At 38.2% G+C, this 16,912-nt stretch overlaps 1 protein-coding gene across 1 annotated transcript in view; it reads left to right on the top strand.

Annotated features, from left to right (window-relative positions):
* saxo2 (stabilizer of axonemal microtubules 2) overlaps positions 1–16,542 on the top strand; it is a 36,935-nt gene extending 20,393 nt beyond the window's left edge. The window contains exons 2-4 of the mRNA XM_020518452.2: positions 788–967; positions 14,335–14,537; positions 15,509–16,542. Of these exons, the coding sequence (XP_020374041.1) occupies positions 788–967; positions 14,335–14,537; positions 15,509–16,494 (1,369 nt within the window). The 3' untranslated portion in view covers positions 16,495–16,542. The remainder of the gene's footprint in view (positions 1–787; positions 968–14,334; positions 14,538–15,508) is intronic.
* The last annotated feature ends 370 nt before the right edge of the window (positions 16,543–16,912 follow it).

Consider the following 16,912-nt stretch of genomic DNA (forward strand, 5'->3'; position numbering starts at 1 on the left):
CACAGCAGGCCAAGCAGCATCATAGGGCCTGCTGTGTTCATCCAGCTCTGCACCTTGTTGTCTCGGATTCTCCAGCATCTGCAGTTCCTACTATCTCTGATTCAATTTAAAACTCCTTCACTATCACTGGATCAATATCCCACAACCCCCTTCCTTAGAGCACTGTAGGTGTATTTACATCAAGCGGATTTGTGTAGTTCAAGAAGGTGCCTCACCACCACTTACTCAAGGGCAGTTTGGGATGGGCAATAAATCTTGGACTTCCCGGCAACATACAAATCCCATTAAATAAGAAAATAAAAATTCTGATCCATAAGCAAATGTGACTCAAGCTCTTTATTTATCAGGCATCATCATATTAACAAGAAGATCTTACAGAAAAATATCTATTTATGCATAATTGAAACCAATCCAAAGTTGGTCATTTGTTTTACCATTTCCACTTTTTTCCCAATATTTATGAATATCATGTACAAGATGGGAAGATTACACACTGACATTGCTTTGTCATTTAATTTATTGTTATGAACATTAAAAAAAATCGGTTTTTGCTGTTAATATTTTGCTCATTTTTCTTTGCTCTGAATATAAGCCTAGCACACTAATTTATATGGGGTAATCCTCTAAGTATTTGATTAATACTAACAAAATACATAAATTCTAGACTTCATTCTGCACCACTAAGCACACTGAAGCTAATTGTTTTATAGTTATTTTTATTCTCATCCCTGATCACAATATCAAAAATTGCATCAGTACGTAAACCTTATTCCCTTTCCTTTAACAGGCGGCATCACTGCCCACATATGCCAACAGGATTCCACGACAAAACTCTGCAGCCTTGTATGCTGACTGAATACCATGAAAAATACCCTTCATATGGAGATATCAAACCCAGGGAAAACTACAAACCAAAACCTGAAATTTCATCTAAACGTGGCAAAATGGACGGAACATCAACATTTAGGTAAGTGTCTTTAGAGTGAGAAGCTAAGTGAGAGGCATTCAACCATAGAACAATGAAGTTATTTCTTTAATCAGATTAAATGCACAAATATTATTGCTACTGTTTATGTGTACTATAACTGCAGTATTTCATGCTCTACCCATGGCATTGTGATATTAATTTGCAATTAAATTTATTGAGCCAATTTTTTAAACACAGACAAGAAATTCCCCACAGGATGGCACATTTTTTTTAACTAACATTAAAGTATAATCTATAAAATAGGACATTAATAGTGACCACACAAAATGAGAATTCACTTTGTGGTTTTGTTAATCTAAATGCAAGACTTCTCACAGATTTTAATTTTTAAGGGTACAAAATAATTTCTGCTAAATTATTTCACATTTAAATCTATAAAATATTTTATAAATTAATTATACTGACAGTATAAACTAATTTTAAGAAGGCTAAATGCCTCCAGAATGCAAATAAATCTCAACCAAGTTCAATGGTGCTCTGAACGTTTGTACACCACTGAAAATGGATTGGTAAACACTGGCAAAATCAATGAGAAAGAGGCACATTTTATTTCTTAAAACCTCATTACAAGTTGTTCATGATGAACGTGTGTAGCACACTGCAGCTATGCAGTTAATGCAAAGGAAGCACATCATTTAATATGGTGCCAGATTTTCATTTGGTGATGGAGGTGAGAATGTAAAAAATTTATAATCTTTTGGATTTATTTGAAATTTGCAATGCTCTCAGAATGTTGCACTGGTTTCTTTTTATGGCCTTTTTACTCATCAGGATGGCTTTGGGTTGTGACCTCACATGCTTCTTTTCTGAGGCTAATGTCACCATTCTAACCCCTTCTGGAAATTTAGCTTTGTTTCTCCTCAATATTTTAATGCGGGCTTTGGAAGCCCTATGAAAAACTGTCTCAAGGGCAGTTGGTGGTGACTGCAGCATGTCTGCTGAGGAGTCAGGAACAGGTAAGTATCAAATATTCTGACAAATTTGAATGTCATTATTTGATGCTGTATTGTGTTGTGGACAGTTTTAAAACTGCAGTGATTCATCAATGGGCACTGCCATTACATTTACCATCATTATTTAGGTTTTATGATATATTGCTTTTCTTAATTTTAGAGTGAGGGGTGAGGTTTAATGGGCATAGGAATGATATTGAGAGCTAGGCTGTCATCCTTGAGAACTTCCAACCTCCAGTCAACCTCCCTTCCTCAATTTCTCCTCATAAGACAATGCCATCATGCAAAGGATTAATCTGGTGAACGTTAATGGTTCTTCTGCTAGGGCAAAGATATCCTCCCTTAAATAAGGAGCCCAAAACTGTACACAATAGACTAAGTAGGGTCTGACCATGTCTCTACTCATTTGCAAAAAGTCATATTTTCTCCTGGACTTAAATCCCTTTGTGATGTAGCACAACGTAACACTTGTCTTCCTAATTGCTTTATGCACCTGTATGCTAACTTGTAACGGCTCACGAACAAGGACATCCAGATTCCTTTGAAAACCTGCGCTTCCCAAGCTCTCACTATTCAAGAAATATTCTGTTGTTTTTTTTCTCTACCAAAGTAACTAATTTAGTATTTATCCACATGATATTCCATTTGCCATGTCCTAGCCCACTCAATTAGTCTCTTGAAGCTTTCTTGAATACTCCTCACAACTTATACTCCCACCTGGTTTTGATGTCATCAATGAATTTGGAAATATTACAATTAAACAAAATATCCAAATCAGTTAATGGATTGTAAACAGCTGTAGATATAGCACTGACACTTTGTGATATGGTATCCACAAGAAAAAGCCAGCTATTCTAAAAGCTTATTAATACTTTCTGTCTTTTAACCAATTACACCCAATCCCATGCAATCCTATTATTTAATACCCTCATGTGTGGGGACTTATCAAAAACCTTCTGAAAATCACATTCACTGGTTCTCCTTTATCTACGCTATTAGCAACATGCTCAGAAAAACTCCCAAGTTGTCAAACATGGTTTCTATGTCATAAATCTGTGTTGATTCTATCAGATTTTGCCAGTTGCTGCTTATTGTTCAGTTATCAAGTTGTTTATAGTAGATGTCAACCTTTTCCACACTTCTAAGGTCAGGCTATTCTCCTTCACCCTCCCTTCTTAACTAGCAGGATTACATTTACTACCTTCCAGTCTGCAAGAACCTTTCCAGATCCATAGAACTATGAAATATACTGCCAATGCATCCACTGTCTCTTGACCCAACACTTTCATCACACAGGGGTGAAGATCATCTGGTCTAGGGTATTTATCAAACTTCAATTCAGTTAACGTTTAAAGCACCACCTCTTTACTAATTATATTTAGTACTTCAGTATGGCAACAACCTTGGATTTTTGGGAGATTTTCTGTATCACCTTCTGTAAAGACAGACACAAAGTAATTGTTTAGTTTCTCAGCCATTTTTCCCTGTCCTTAATTATAAATTGTCCTGTCTGCACCTGTAATGGACCGTATTTATCCAAGATAATCTTTTCCTTTTTGCATAGCAAAAGATGCTTTTGTAGTCTATTCTTATGATTCTCGCTGGTCTATATTCATGTTGACATCTCTCCTTAATTGATTTCTTGGTCTTCCTTTGCTGGGCTCTAAATTGGATAAAAACTGTTAACTTTTCAAAAAATATTTAAAGAAACTCATACTTCATGTTTTGATCATTCTGGCTAGGTTTCACTTATTCTCCCTTCCTTCCTTATTTATTTTTCTGTTATTCTTTGATGCTTTTATTTTTCATCCAAACTTCTGACCCTCCATCTGGCTTGGCATGATTCTATGCTTTTTAAAAATTTAAATATTACTTTTAACATTTCTAGTTAACCACAATGCTAGATTTGTCCCTTGGAATTTTTCTTGCTTGATGGAATGTATCTATTCTGTGCATTATGAAATATATCCTTAAATGTCTGGCACTGCATCTCTATTAACACATGCTTCAATCTAATTTATCCATTCACTTTGTAGCTCTACAGCTTTCATGTCCTCAAAATTGACCCATTCAAGTTTATTAAATTCCTCTCAGACCCATTTCTCTCCTCCTCAAACTGAATGTAAAATTCAATCATTTTATCACTACTACCCTCGGGTGCCGCCACTGTGAGATCATAAATTAATCGTATCTCATTGCACCATGTAGTCCGGTATAACCTGCTCTCCTGTTAGTTCCAGAATATGCTGTTTTAGGAAGTCATCTCAAAAACATTCTTTAACTCCTTATCTGGCTATTTTTGCCCATCTGACTTTTCCAGTCTACGTAAATTGAAATCCCCATGATTATCATTGTGTCTTCCTAGCAATCTTCTCTTATTTCTTGCTTTACGTTCCACCCTGCTGCCTAGTTACCATTAGGGATAATATCACTCCCACAAGTTCCTTTATCACTTATCACTTTCTTATCTCTAACCAAGTCATTTAAATATCCTGGTTTCCTCAATTTAAAGCATTCTCTCTATTGTCTTAATTCCATAATTAATGAATAAAGCCATACTTGCACTTTTTTCCTAGCCTCCCATCCTTCCTAAATTCAGGCACCCTTCACTATTCAGGCACCACTCCATGTTATCCTGCATCTATGTCTTTGTAATTGCTGCCCAATAAGACTTTTTTCCCTATTTGAAATCTTAGTTCATCTGTTCTGTTTCAAACGCAACATGCATTCAGGTATCGTCCTTAGTTTTATCCCTTTGTTTTTTTGTAACCTGTAGTGATATCTGTAGACTCAATCTTAGATTTATACTCTCTATATATCTCTTCTATCATAGATTGTTTGTCATTTCTCATATTAATACCATTCTTGTTTGGCTAGTCTCTCCTCTTTGGTTTATCACATCTTACTAAATTTGATACCTTGCTTCCATTCTTTAAATTAAAACTTCTCTACTTCTAGTAGAGTCAGAACTTCTGAGGAAGGGTCACCGGACCTGAAACATTAACTCTAATTTTCTCTTCATAGATGCTGCCAGACCTGCTGAGCTTTTCCAGCAACTTCTGTTTTTGTTTCTGATTTACAGCATCTGCAATTCTTTAAGTTTTTATCTTGCATTTATATCTTCCATCCACTACCATTAGAACTCACTGCCTTCAGGCTCTGGGCACCCTCATAAGCTGTTCCATTTGGTCCTCCTCCCCCTTTCTCAAAAAATAGAGACAAACGTTGGTTTCTAACACCTTTCATTTCCAAAAAAGAGTCATACTGGACTCAAAATGTTAACTCTATTTCTCTCTCTACCTTTGCTTGCAAATTTGATGGCCTTCTCTAGCATTTACTGTTTTCATCTCAGTTATGATTATATTAGTCTTGTGTGGGTGGTTAGGATGCCAACTCTGGTGACCACCTCAATGTCTGGTATTTTGTTTGCCATCTGGTCATTAGATGTTTCCAAAGGCAATTCAGGTAAAAGTGGTTGATTTTGTTGGTTTGATACTGGTGTATATTTCACATTTTGCATGTGTAGAACAGATTGGGAAGAAATGCTCAGTTTGGGATGCAGGCTTACTCATCTTTCCAATTTTCCAAAGGTAATAATTTCTTTGGTAATTCTTATATCTCTCTCACCATCAATTTATACAGCTTGAGTGGTGTGTGTAGTTCTTCAGTGCTGACGGTCAAATTCAGTATTCACAATAAGAAGGCTAAAAACTGCTATTTTTTTCTGGTGGCCATTGTGCAAAGAACACGTGTTCAATGACATGCAGATCATGCGTGAGAAAGGGCCAAATATAAAGGCATGGGAAGGGGTGTGTCTCATTAGAATCAACTAGGAAAAGATGGATGCTTCAGGAGTGCGAACAGGTGAATGCAAAGCAACTTGGGCATGCAAATGCAATTATACCTTTACAGAGAGAGCGCCAGTAGAGCGACAATCACCACAGGGGAAGTATCTGTCAGCAGTGCTGCCACTGCTGTTGGGTGGTGTGAACCAAAATCCAAGATGGACTTAAGGTTAGCTTTGACTTAGAAGCACAATTGTGACCACTGGAATTGAGTAATTTGCCCACCTCTATTCACAGAGAGTGGCCATCTTCAGAAATCCACTAGCTACAGAGAGACAGGCATAATCAGACGGTGACTCACTAACACTGGCAGTCCTTTGAAAACAGGCTTTTCAGATTAGTAGTAGCATGCACGGAGGATTGGTCTTTGTAATTACCAAAAAAGGCAGGAGCTATTCTATTTTTGAATGTTGTTTATTTGTTTATGTACCAGATGATTTTATTTAGTCTTTTTACAAAATACCACTTGATTGATCAATTCTCTCAAGCAGCAGAAAATGCCACATTAAAAAAACACTGCTAAAGCTATTGGACAGATTCATTAATTATATGTAAAATTATCCATAAAAGCAGAAAGAGATGCAAGTGTCTCAGCAGTGTTTTCCTTATATAATGTACATGAACTGAAACCACAATGCAATAATAATAGGAACTATATACTATTCCGATGATAGGTCAGAGACCTGAATTGGGATGACTCAGAAGATTTTTAAAAGTGTCAGATGGGACTGAGGTAGAGTTCTGCCTCTATTTTTGTCAGATTCCTTTTGTTTTGGCAGGGAGAAGAGGGTGGATTGAATAACGCAGGAATAAAACCCAATATCAGTGAGGCCATTTGATTTGACTACTGATCAAAAATACACCCAATTTTGATGTTCCAACGGCCTTAATCCACAATGTGGGAACAACAATTTTATAGAGAAGATATAAGCATTGCAAAGGGGTCTGTTTAAGTATCATGATTTTAAATCCCCAACCTTCTAAAATTGAAAAAATACCGCATCTTTCAGGCCCTTCAGGAGTGCATTGATTGACAAGCAATCTGGTGCAGCTCAGAAAGATGCCATTAGCCACCTGTTTTTACAATTTCAATAGACTCCAGTCTTTAAATTTCCCAAAGTCCGTTATTATATTTGAACCCTTTATGAATAATTGGCTGAGTTTCAAAGGATACAGAACCATTAGTAGGGGCCATGTTCACTTTTTGATTGACAATACAAGGAGGTTATCAAAGAGCCATTTGTCTTTGATGTAGCAAGGGAGATAGATGTTTTTGTAACAGAATAACTATGGGAAAGTAAATTTAAGAACAGGAAAGCATTAAAAATTTTTGAAAGGATTTTATGAATTAGCAGATTTTTAATATGAAATACACATAAGTGAGAGCTTTATCTGATTGTTAGAAGTTGTTTTCATCATTTCTACTTCAAATCTATGGCTTTTAGAGATTTGATCTTTAGTGATACTAGAAAAGTACCACTATTATGGACTACACAAAGAGGTCACATTGGGAATAATTTGGCATGTAGGAATCATGCATAATGTAAAGGGGTGTAGAGGTAGCATGTGGAATATGAAGCTGCATGGACAGAAAGAAGGGGCAAGGGGAGATTTAGCAGGGTCATGGGAAACATGAAGAGTTTTGGAGCTGGCAGATGGGAAGATGAAAGTGCATGGAGGATGAAGAGAAATAGAGGGATGGCCATTGTGAATATGAGGGGACGTGTGGATATGACTGGCATGGAGATGGCATAAAGGCATTGACATACATGGGGCCAGGGAGGGTGCACAAGATACATGAAGGGATGAAAGAAAGCCCACGCAATACGGCTGCAATCAGAGGTTGGCAGCCATGCATTCAGAGGGAGTGGTGTTTGCTGCCAGCAATGCTGCCACCAGAGACCCGAGATCAGTGAGGAATCCTGGCTACAATTGAGTGATGGTGGGAACAGGTTGCAAAATGCAGTCTTGGTAGCGGGGGTGGGGGGGGGGGAGGGGGTTGGGCTCAGCAGCAAAGGTTGTCAGTGGGCAACCTCTCTTCATGATGCTAAGTTCCTTGATGAGTGACCCATCCTCGACATCTACAGTCAATCTTGACAGGGTTAACTTAGTAGGTTTCCCACACAGAGGGCCCCTTGCATTGTCATGGGGGGGGGGGGGGGGCGGAGACCTTTAATTGCCATAGAGGCAGATGAGATTCCCAGTTCTAATTAAATAACCCTTCCAGACCACCAGACCCCTGAGAGAAGGCATTAATTCCAGCCAAAGAATCTTCACTTAGGTGTGAACTACTTAGGTCTGAACTACTCCTCATATTTGAATTCTTTGAAGACCATGCTGTCAATCACATTCAAAATATGAAAATATCCTTTGAAAGTATAACATCCAGAATCTCAAACCCCTGCTAAAGCCAACTGCCCTGTCCAACACAAATAACAAAATATACTTAATTTATTTCAGTTTCTGATCTGCAATTTCTTAAAGATGATAGATTTCCTCGCCTCTATTTTGACAGAGTGAGAACAAAGAAGGAAATATGAATTTTAATCATTAATTTCAAACTCAACTGAGTAGGCAAAATTTCCAATCCTCATCAATTTCATCTGCAATCTTTGCAGCAGGTATTCCATATCTTGCACAAACCAACTTTGCACACTGCTTTCAACCTGAAAACCATGGAATGCTTTATTGCAAAGAAAATTAGTCTCCTGAGCATTTCACAGGAAAGGGGCATTACCTCTATAAACATGCGGTTTTGGTCACATGCCATCAACATGTCCGTGTAGCATGAAATTTGTTCTGTTGATTAAAGGGAGAGAAGTGCCTACAAAAACATCATGGATTATTTGACTGCAATCAGCAGAACCCTGTAATCAGAGTTTAGCACATCTAAAGCAAATTGCGTCTGCCTTACCATGTGTCTCTACATTCCATTGTACTTTATGTATCAGCTGCATGTTGAAATGGACCATATGTTACCTCTGTACTGTAATGGTAAACTGCATTCTAATTCACTCCAATGATGTGTCCTACCGCATTTAAGGATTCAATGGTGTAAAGGCTTATTGCACTTCACATTGGTCTTTAGTGCATCTAGCTACATATCACACTGTGGCCACAACAGGTGGAATTCCAGGGAATGACCCATTTCTCTCACAGTATACTTGGTATGCAACCTTGAAGCTACTGTGCATAATAACATCCCATGTATGCATTAAAAGCCTTCAATTCATTGTTCAGTCTTATGACGGCTGATGGCTACTAACATAGGAACATACTGGTCAATACCTGCCTTTCAAGCAGCAGTCTTATTGCCATAAACTTGATAAAATCCTTTGTACCTGGACAGAAAGCAATGATGGCTTTGAAGGACCCGTTGACACATTTTCTCATGTCTGCTAAGAATAATAGTAGAACAAAGGCACAGCTAGGTGCATAGAGCTCCTGGGATGACCATCAGCCATACTCGACATTTTGCAGCAACATTTCCAGATCAAGAGAACAAATCAGGATATCTTCAACAATATTAATCTACCATGGTTTTGAAGAGCTTCACAATTTTGTCGTCAAACATCTGCTGGAAATAAACCAGATGAAGGAGCAGTGAACTTATCCACAGCTTAAAACAGAGCTAGATTGGCCGCTGCATGCCATTATATTCCCGATGAGTCCTCTATGTATAGTGCATAACTTCTCTTCTAGTATCTCTAAAGATCAGATCTCTAAAAGCTATGGATTTGAAATAGAAATAATGAAAACAACTTCTACCAATCAGATAAAGCTCTCACTTACGCATATTTCACATTACAAACCTGCTAATTCATAAAATCCTTTCAGAAGATGTCCACACTGAGATGCAGTTTCAGATAACTAGAACTAAACAGCTTCTATCCGCCTCCCACTCTCTCCCTATTTATTTCAAAACCCCCTTCCCCTCCCCCTTTTCTGATGAAGGGTCTAGGCCCGAAACGTCAGCCTCTCTGCTCCTATGATGCTGCTTGGCCTGCTGTGTTCATCCAGCCCTGCACCTTGTTGTCTCAGAACTAAACAGCTGTTGTTTTTTTTATACAGGGAGTGCTCAACCAAGTGCCACATCAGCCTGAGGTGCTCTGATGAAACGTTAGCTTGCTCTCCATGGATGCTGACCCATTGTGAAATACAGGATTTTTTGTTTTCAGTAGATTCCAGCATCTGCAGTAATTTGCTCCAGCTGCCACATCAGCCTGATGTACTAAACAGCACAGGAGCACACTTTGTATCCTCCCAAATCATTCTCATCAATTGTCCTCAACACCAAATCAATTCAGATATCAATTCATTCATCTACTGTTATCATATCCATTCAGAAAGAAAATATCTGGATGTAGTTTAAATGCAATTTAACTAAATATAATTATTTTGATTAGAATATTTGGTTAAAGATTATTAACCCCAAGGCTTTCCCTTTATGATGATATTTGTTTTATGTATTATAATGTTGAGAAGCATCTAAAAGCAGTAAACAAAAAAAAATTCAAGAACTGCAGATGCTGGAAATCAGAAACAAAAACAGAAATTGCTGGAAAAACCCAGCAAGCCTGGCAGCATCTGTGGAGACAAGGAAGAGTTAACGTTAATATTTCTGTTTTTGTTTCTAAAAGCAGTACCAATGACAAGAGTAAGTCATGTTCTTGGTTGTATGTAGTCAAATCCATTTGTGATCCAGTTAACTCGGCAATTGGCACCATGATTTCAGTAATTTATTCTTAGAGCTTGCCTACATAAACGAACAGGAATAAATATTATAATCTAGCTGCAAGACAGCCCTTCACATTTGGAGGTTATATAGTTAGTAATGTGTCTTATAATGTCGCAGTGCGTATGTGTGAGTCCCCAACCCCTTAAGCTTTTCAGAATGCTCCAGCCACACTTATACGATGTTCCCTGTCACTCTGGCAAAAAATCCTGAAAGTACAAAGAGAAAAATGGTTCTTTATCCTTCCTAGCTTTTTTTTGTTATAACTTAAGCATTACAGCAGTAGTGTCTCTACAACTAGAGTAATAAGTCATAGAGTCATACAGCATTGAAACAGACCCTTTGATCTAACTCATCCAAGCTGACCAGGAATTGCAAACTAAACTAGTCCCATTTGCCTGAACTAATTTTATGAAAGACTATATTTTCTCTACTCATTTGAATCATCTGATTTGTGTATCCAAATTGTCCTTTTTCAAATTAATTCACAGGATATGAACATTGTTGGCAGTGCCAGTATTTGTTATTCATCCCTATTCGCCCTTGAGAAGGTCATGGTGAGCTGCCTTCTTGAACTGCTCCATTGCTATAGGTGGACCCACAACATTGTTAGGGAGGGAATTCCAAGATTTTGACCCAGCCACAGTAAAGGAACAGTGATATATTTCCAAGTCAGGATGGTGAGTGGTTTCAAGGAGAACTTGCATGTTGTAGTGTTCTCATGTGTATGCTGCCCTTGTCTTTCTAGATGGTACTGGTTTGGAAGGTGCTGTCTAAGGAGCCTTGGTGAATTTCTGCAGTGCATCTTGTGGATAGCACACACTGCAGTCGCTGAGCGAGATTGTGAAGGGTATGAATGTTTGTGGATGTGGTGCCAATCGAACAGCTGCTTGGTCTGGATTTTGTCAAGCTTGTTGAGTGTTGATGTAGCCGCACTTAACCAAGCAATTGGAGGTTCCATCACACTCCTAATTTGTATCTTGTAGATGTTGTCAGAAGGTGGATTACTCACAGGATTCCTAGCCTCTGACTTGCTCTTGTAGCCACAGCACTGAAATGACTGTCCAATTCAGTTTCTGGTTAATGGTAATGACCAGAATGTTGATAGTGGGGGATTCAGCAATGGCAATGCTACAGAATGTCAAACGGAAATAGTTACATTTTTCTCTTGGAAATAATTATTGCCTGGCACTTGTATGCTTGAATGTTAAATGCCACTTGTCAGTCCAAACCTGGATATTGTCCAGGTCTTGTAGCATTTATACATGTGCTATTTTACTTTCTGATTAGTCACAAATGGTGCTGAACATTGTGCAATCATCAGCAAACATCCCCACTTCTGACCTTATGATGGAGTGACGGTTATTAATGAAGCAGCTGGAGATGGTTGGGCCTAGGACACTACCCTGAGCACTCTTGTCCTGGAGCTGAGGTGACTGACCTCCATCAACCATACGTCAGGTATGACTCCAACCAGCAGCGGGGTTCTCCCTGATTACCATTGGTTCCAGTTTTGTGAGGGCTCCTTGATGCTCAAATACAGCCTTGATGACACTTGCACCTACTTCAGCTCTTTTGTCAACGTTTGATTGATAGTTCAGAAATTATGAATGGGTTAGCTGTTTTTGAGAGAGGTTTATGAATCAAAATAATTAAATACTTAGGGGGAAATTAATAAGTTTTCAATGGACTTTCAAGAATAGGAGCATATAAAGGCTGTAACAGATATCTAGAATGAATTTTCTTTCACCTTAAAGAATGAGTTGATATGGAGTGGGTAAAGGCAAGATGTTGGTGGGTTGACACAACTGAGCATTAAGTTAAATTTGAGATATAAGGGGCCATGGGGTGAGTTTGAGGCACTGAGTTGTCATGGAAGATATGAGGAGCCATTGGTAGTGGATGGAGCAGCATGAGCTGACATGGTGGTTATCAAAGACCATCGTGGTTTGGTGGGGACATGAGTTAGCATTGGTTGATATGGATTGGGTATGGGGATTGGGTAGAGGCTGTGAAGAATTAAGTACCTAAAGGATGAACATAGAGATGAGGTTCCTGAAAACTGAGGTGGGCCTTTTAACCAACCTGCCTTGGCACTCTGTTGTCAGGTCCAGTCTATGTCTTAGGTGATCGGTTCAATTTCACCCCTATCAGGAAAGGAGATCCTACCATACGGGGACAGTTTGCAAGATGTGTATGGTGACTGGGGAAACTGTTAAGCTGCTGCCCTTCGAGTGATAATCTAGGAAATTATTTTCTGCCCAGACCTCTCTACTTTAAACTTTACTGACTGAGTAATTTATTTAACCAATATAAAAGAGGAAGAAATGGGATAGAATTTAACCATTCTTTTTGCTTGGTTCTTGTTGTTCCAGAATTACATGTAAACTTGAAAGCCAGAGCCAGGAGAACTGTTTTTTAAAGGAAGAATAAATCATACAGATTAATAAACAAACTAATCTTTGAGTGTTAAAGTGAGTGATGTTGTCTGAATTTTGAAATGTTTTTTAAGGTAAGGGTGGACAGATTCTTAGTAAGCAAGGGGGTGAAAAGTTGTAAAGAGTTGTGGGAATGTGGATTTGAGGTTACAGTCAGATCAGCTATGAATTTAGTAAATGGCAGAACAAGATCATGGGGCTGAATGGCCTACTCCTGCTACTTGTTCGTATGTTCATATGTCACACCCTTCTCCTCTCTTGCCTTCAGCTGCCTCCTTCTCAACCCAATGACCTCTCTCTTTCTCAGTGTCTCTCTATCTCTTTTGATTTCCATTCCGCCTCTATCTCTCTTACAGATGTAGCTGGAGCCACTTTATTTGTACTCCATCTGCTGCCAGCTTGGCCTCCCTCTCCAGACCTGTTGATGACAGTGTCAGCCTAGTTCACTTCTGTTCTTTGGTTTTTATATTGCAATAAGAGATTTGTTGTAGCTGAGAGAGAGGTGACACTAGAGAGGAGACTGAATGTTTAAAAATAATTTAAAAGAAATATGTCAGTGCATCCTCCTGGTGACAACCAGAGAAACCATTTACATATCTTGTAAACAACAATGCCGCAGCATGGATTTCTTTCAGACATCTCCTTTTCTTTCTGTTAGACTGAAAAGTCTCTTTTCATTAAAATGATGGTTAAATCGCTGATTAACTGCTGGGGAAGTGTGAAACTAGTCATAAGTGCAGAAACCATGACCTGATTTCTACAGGAGGGAGGTCATTGAATTTAGGAAACAGGGATCCAGTTGGAAAGACCTCACTTAATATATTTGGATTGGCAAGTGTTATTCATTCCTGGAAATGATCCAATTTTAATAGTTACCTTTAAATGAGGAAATATTCTTCAATGTGAATTTGTGCATTATATTCGCTGGCCGTCATGCATAAAATCATTTTTATACCTTGTTTTTTTTCATTTTAAATGCTTTAGTAGGATTTCTTTGGGTTATTACAAAGCTTTAGGCATTTATATCTCTACAAGGATAACTTCCTCTCATGCAAATATCGCAATTAGTTATACTGATATTTATTATAAGATAATAAATAGGTCATGGTTATGCCCTTGCGTTTTTACTAAACATTTATCTCATTTTTTTTTCCTGAACTTCCTACCACATCCTCTGTGTAGCAGAGACAAGTGTTGCTAGATTCTGTCACGCATGGCCATAAAAAATGGCTTCCTTTGCCTGACAGGCAGACCTCCCCTACACTTTCAAAAATGTCAGGCATTTTGATTCTTTTGCTGAAGAAATAATTAAAAGGTTAATGCAATAAGGCACTATTTTAGAGTGACTATTTGATTCTTCTTTCCCTTTCTGCAGAACAGATTATATACCTCATGAAATCACACAGCGACCACAACCAATGCAACATGATTACAGACCAAAATCTGGTGAGATGGATCACCATACAACTTATAAGGTAGACTTCAGTCCTCACAAGATTAAGCCTGCCAAAAGTATACGTCCTCCACAACCAAAACCTGGGAAAGGAGGAAGAATAGACACTGTACCGACGTACAAAGGTGAACTATAAAATTATTGAAAATATTTTGTTTAATTGCATTCATAGTGCCTGCACCCCATAATTGCAGTAAGAGATAGGACATTCTTATACAAATGAGTATGACAACATAATAAATAGTTACAATTACGGCCAGCAACTTAGAAATGGTGACTTCAAATACCACTATGTGAAAGTAAGTTCATTAGATCTGGTAACTTGTGGGCTTGCATCAAAAAATTATCATAAAGCTGTCAAGTTGACACAAACACCCCACCCATTGGTTTCCAGAAAGATTTCTCACCTCCTGAATCAGTTTTGACCTATTGACAACTCAACCTCTCACTATGTGATAGTGACTGTTAATGTCCACTGAAATGATTTATCCAGTCATCCAGCCATGAACGAAACCAGGCACACAGAATGGACTGGGAGAACAGTTTTGATAATCATATCCCAAGAACAAATTTATATAATGATTATTTCCAGCATTTCCTAAAGAGAATTGAATAAACCTTATTCACAATCTTTTGAAATTTTAAATCTTTGAGTTTGACATGTCTTTGGAAATTGGCCATTTAAAGCATCCAACTCATTACCGTGAGTGCTATGTATAAAGTAGTAGTGGCAAATTCACTCACGAAAGCAAAACAGCTTTGAGATGAACATCGTTCTGACTTTACCTTCGAATTATGTTACATACACTGTACAAAATACTGTGTCTTTTTGCCATATTTTATATATCTTTTACATTCAGACCACTCCCTGTGATAATGTAAAGTAGATTACTCTTAAGCATTGTGATCAGTTGAAGCCATTTCTGCCCCTCCAGTTTCCTTCAACACTGGAACAAAGATATTGGGATGTGTGTACTATTTTAATTTTTCTCAGAGTTACAGTAATAATACATCCCATTTCCTATAGCTTAAAATAATTCTGCAATATATTTATGAAGCCATTTGCTAATATACTAGTGCTTTTTTTTCAAAAAAGATGATTACCGTCTATGGGACATTCCCAAAAGAAAACCTAAACCTATGGAACCTTACTGCCCACCTACATCACGGTTTGGAAATCCATCTACATTTCAAGATGACTTTGGTCCCAAAGGATATGCACTAAGGGAGAGTTTCAAACCACCTGATGCACCTAGGGTATCTGATGTTCCCTTTGATGGCCTAACAAATCACAAAATCGCTTATGTTCCTCATCCGCTGGGGGAGCGATATGTTAGACCACCAGATGAATACAAACCAAGTGACACACCTTTTGACAGCACCACCACTCACCGCCGTGATTTCAGGGGACTGCATGGAGATCCGACCAAAAGCTTTAAACCTGATCCTGGCAAGATAGGATCAGATGCACCTTTTGATGGCAACTCAGAATTCCGTGATCGTTTTCAAGCATGGCCCATCACCTTGCCATATGTCCACAAACATCCAGATTATGTGCAACCAGAAGGTCCAATGGATTTGAATAGTACTTCCCACCTTGATTATGTTGGGTATAAAGTCAAGCCACCAACTCCATTCAAACCTGTGTTAACAAGAAGGGTCCATGCTCCCTTCCAAGGGAGTACCACAATGAAAGATGACTTCAAAACATGGGATGTAAAAAAACCAGAGATAATCAAAAGAGTTGAAGAAATGGGAATACCAAATGCAAAGTTTGATGGATTAACAACCTTTAAAGCTAATTATGTTCCTCATCCAATTAAACCAACTCAAAGCTTCAAACCATCAGACACTCCTCTACATAGTTCAATACCATTTGATGCTGGAACCTTGTATCGTACTGAATATACACCAAAGAGGCTAGAAATCTGTCCTGCCAGCTATCCAACTCCACCAGGCTATGTCTATGAAAGCACTGATGCACGTGGTCATAAATTCTTCCACAAGATGACCCCATCAGAGGAAAAGCTGGCAGTGTCAAATGAAATGTATCTTCCAAAGGAAGTAGCTGTAGCATCCTAACATTTTCAGATGTAACTTCTGATCTTAAATTATGTTGTTTTCCTATAATAGTACCAAGCATTTTATTCATTGTGTAATACAAATTGCATTTACTTTGTGTTACTTTGAAAAAGCAGTGACATTGAGTTTGTCTCCCTCTAATCTCAATTCATTATGTTAACAGCTTGGCCAATTATTACATTTATCAACCTCATCAATGAAAGAAATTTACACTTAAAAACATCAGAAGCAACATCTCTTTCACCTCAAATATTTACTGGGAAAATAGGATTATTAGGGCACATAAAATAGCATCAAGGTGTCTCCAGATGTGGCTGATTTTGTACAATGTCCATCGTTGAGTATATATCATTCTACTGTCCATTCAATGCCAAAACAATCGAGCACTTCTTTTAGAATTCTGAAAATTGCGTTTTTT

Source organism: Rhincodon typus, chromosome 33, assembly GCF_021869965.1.
Source record: "Rhincodon typus isolate 14 chromosome 33, sRhiTyp1.1, whole genome shotgun sequence".
Taxonomy (NCBI): Eukaryota; Metazoa; Chordata; class Chondrichthyes; order Orectolobiformes; family Rhincodontidae; genus Rhincodon; species Rhincodon typus.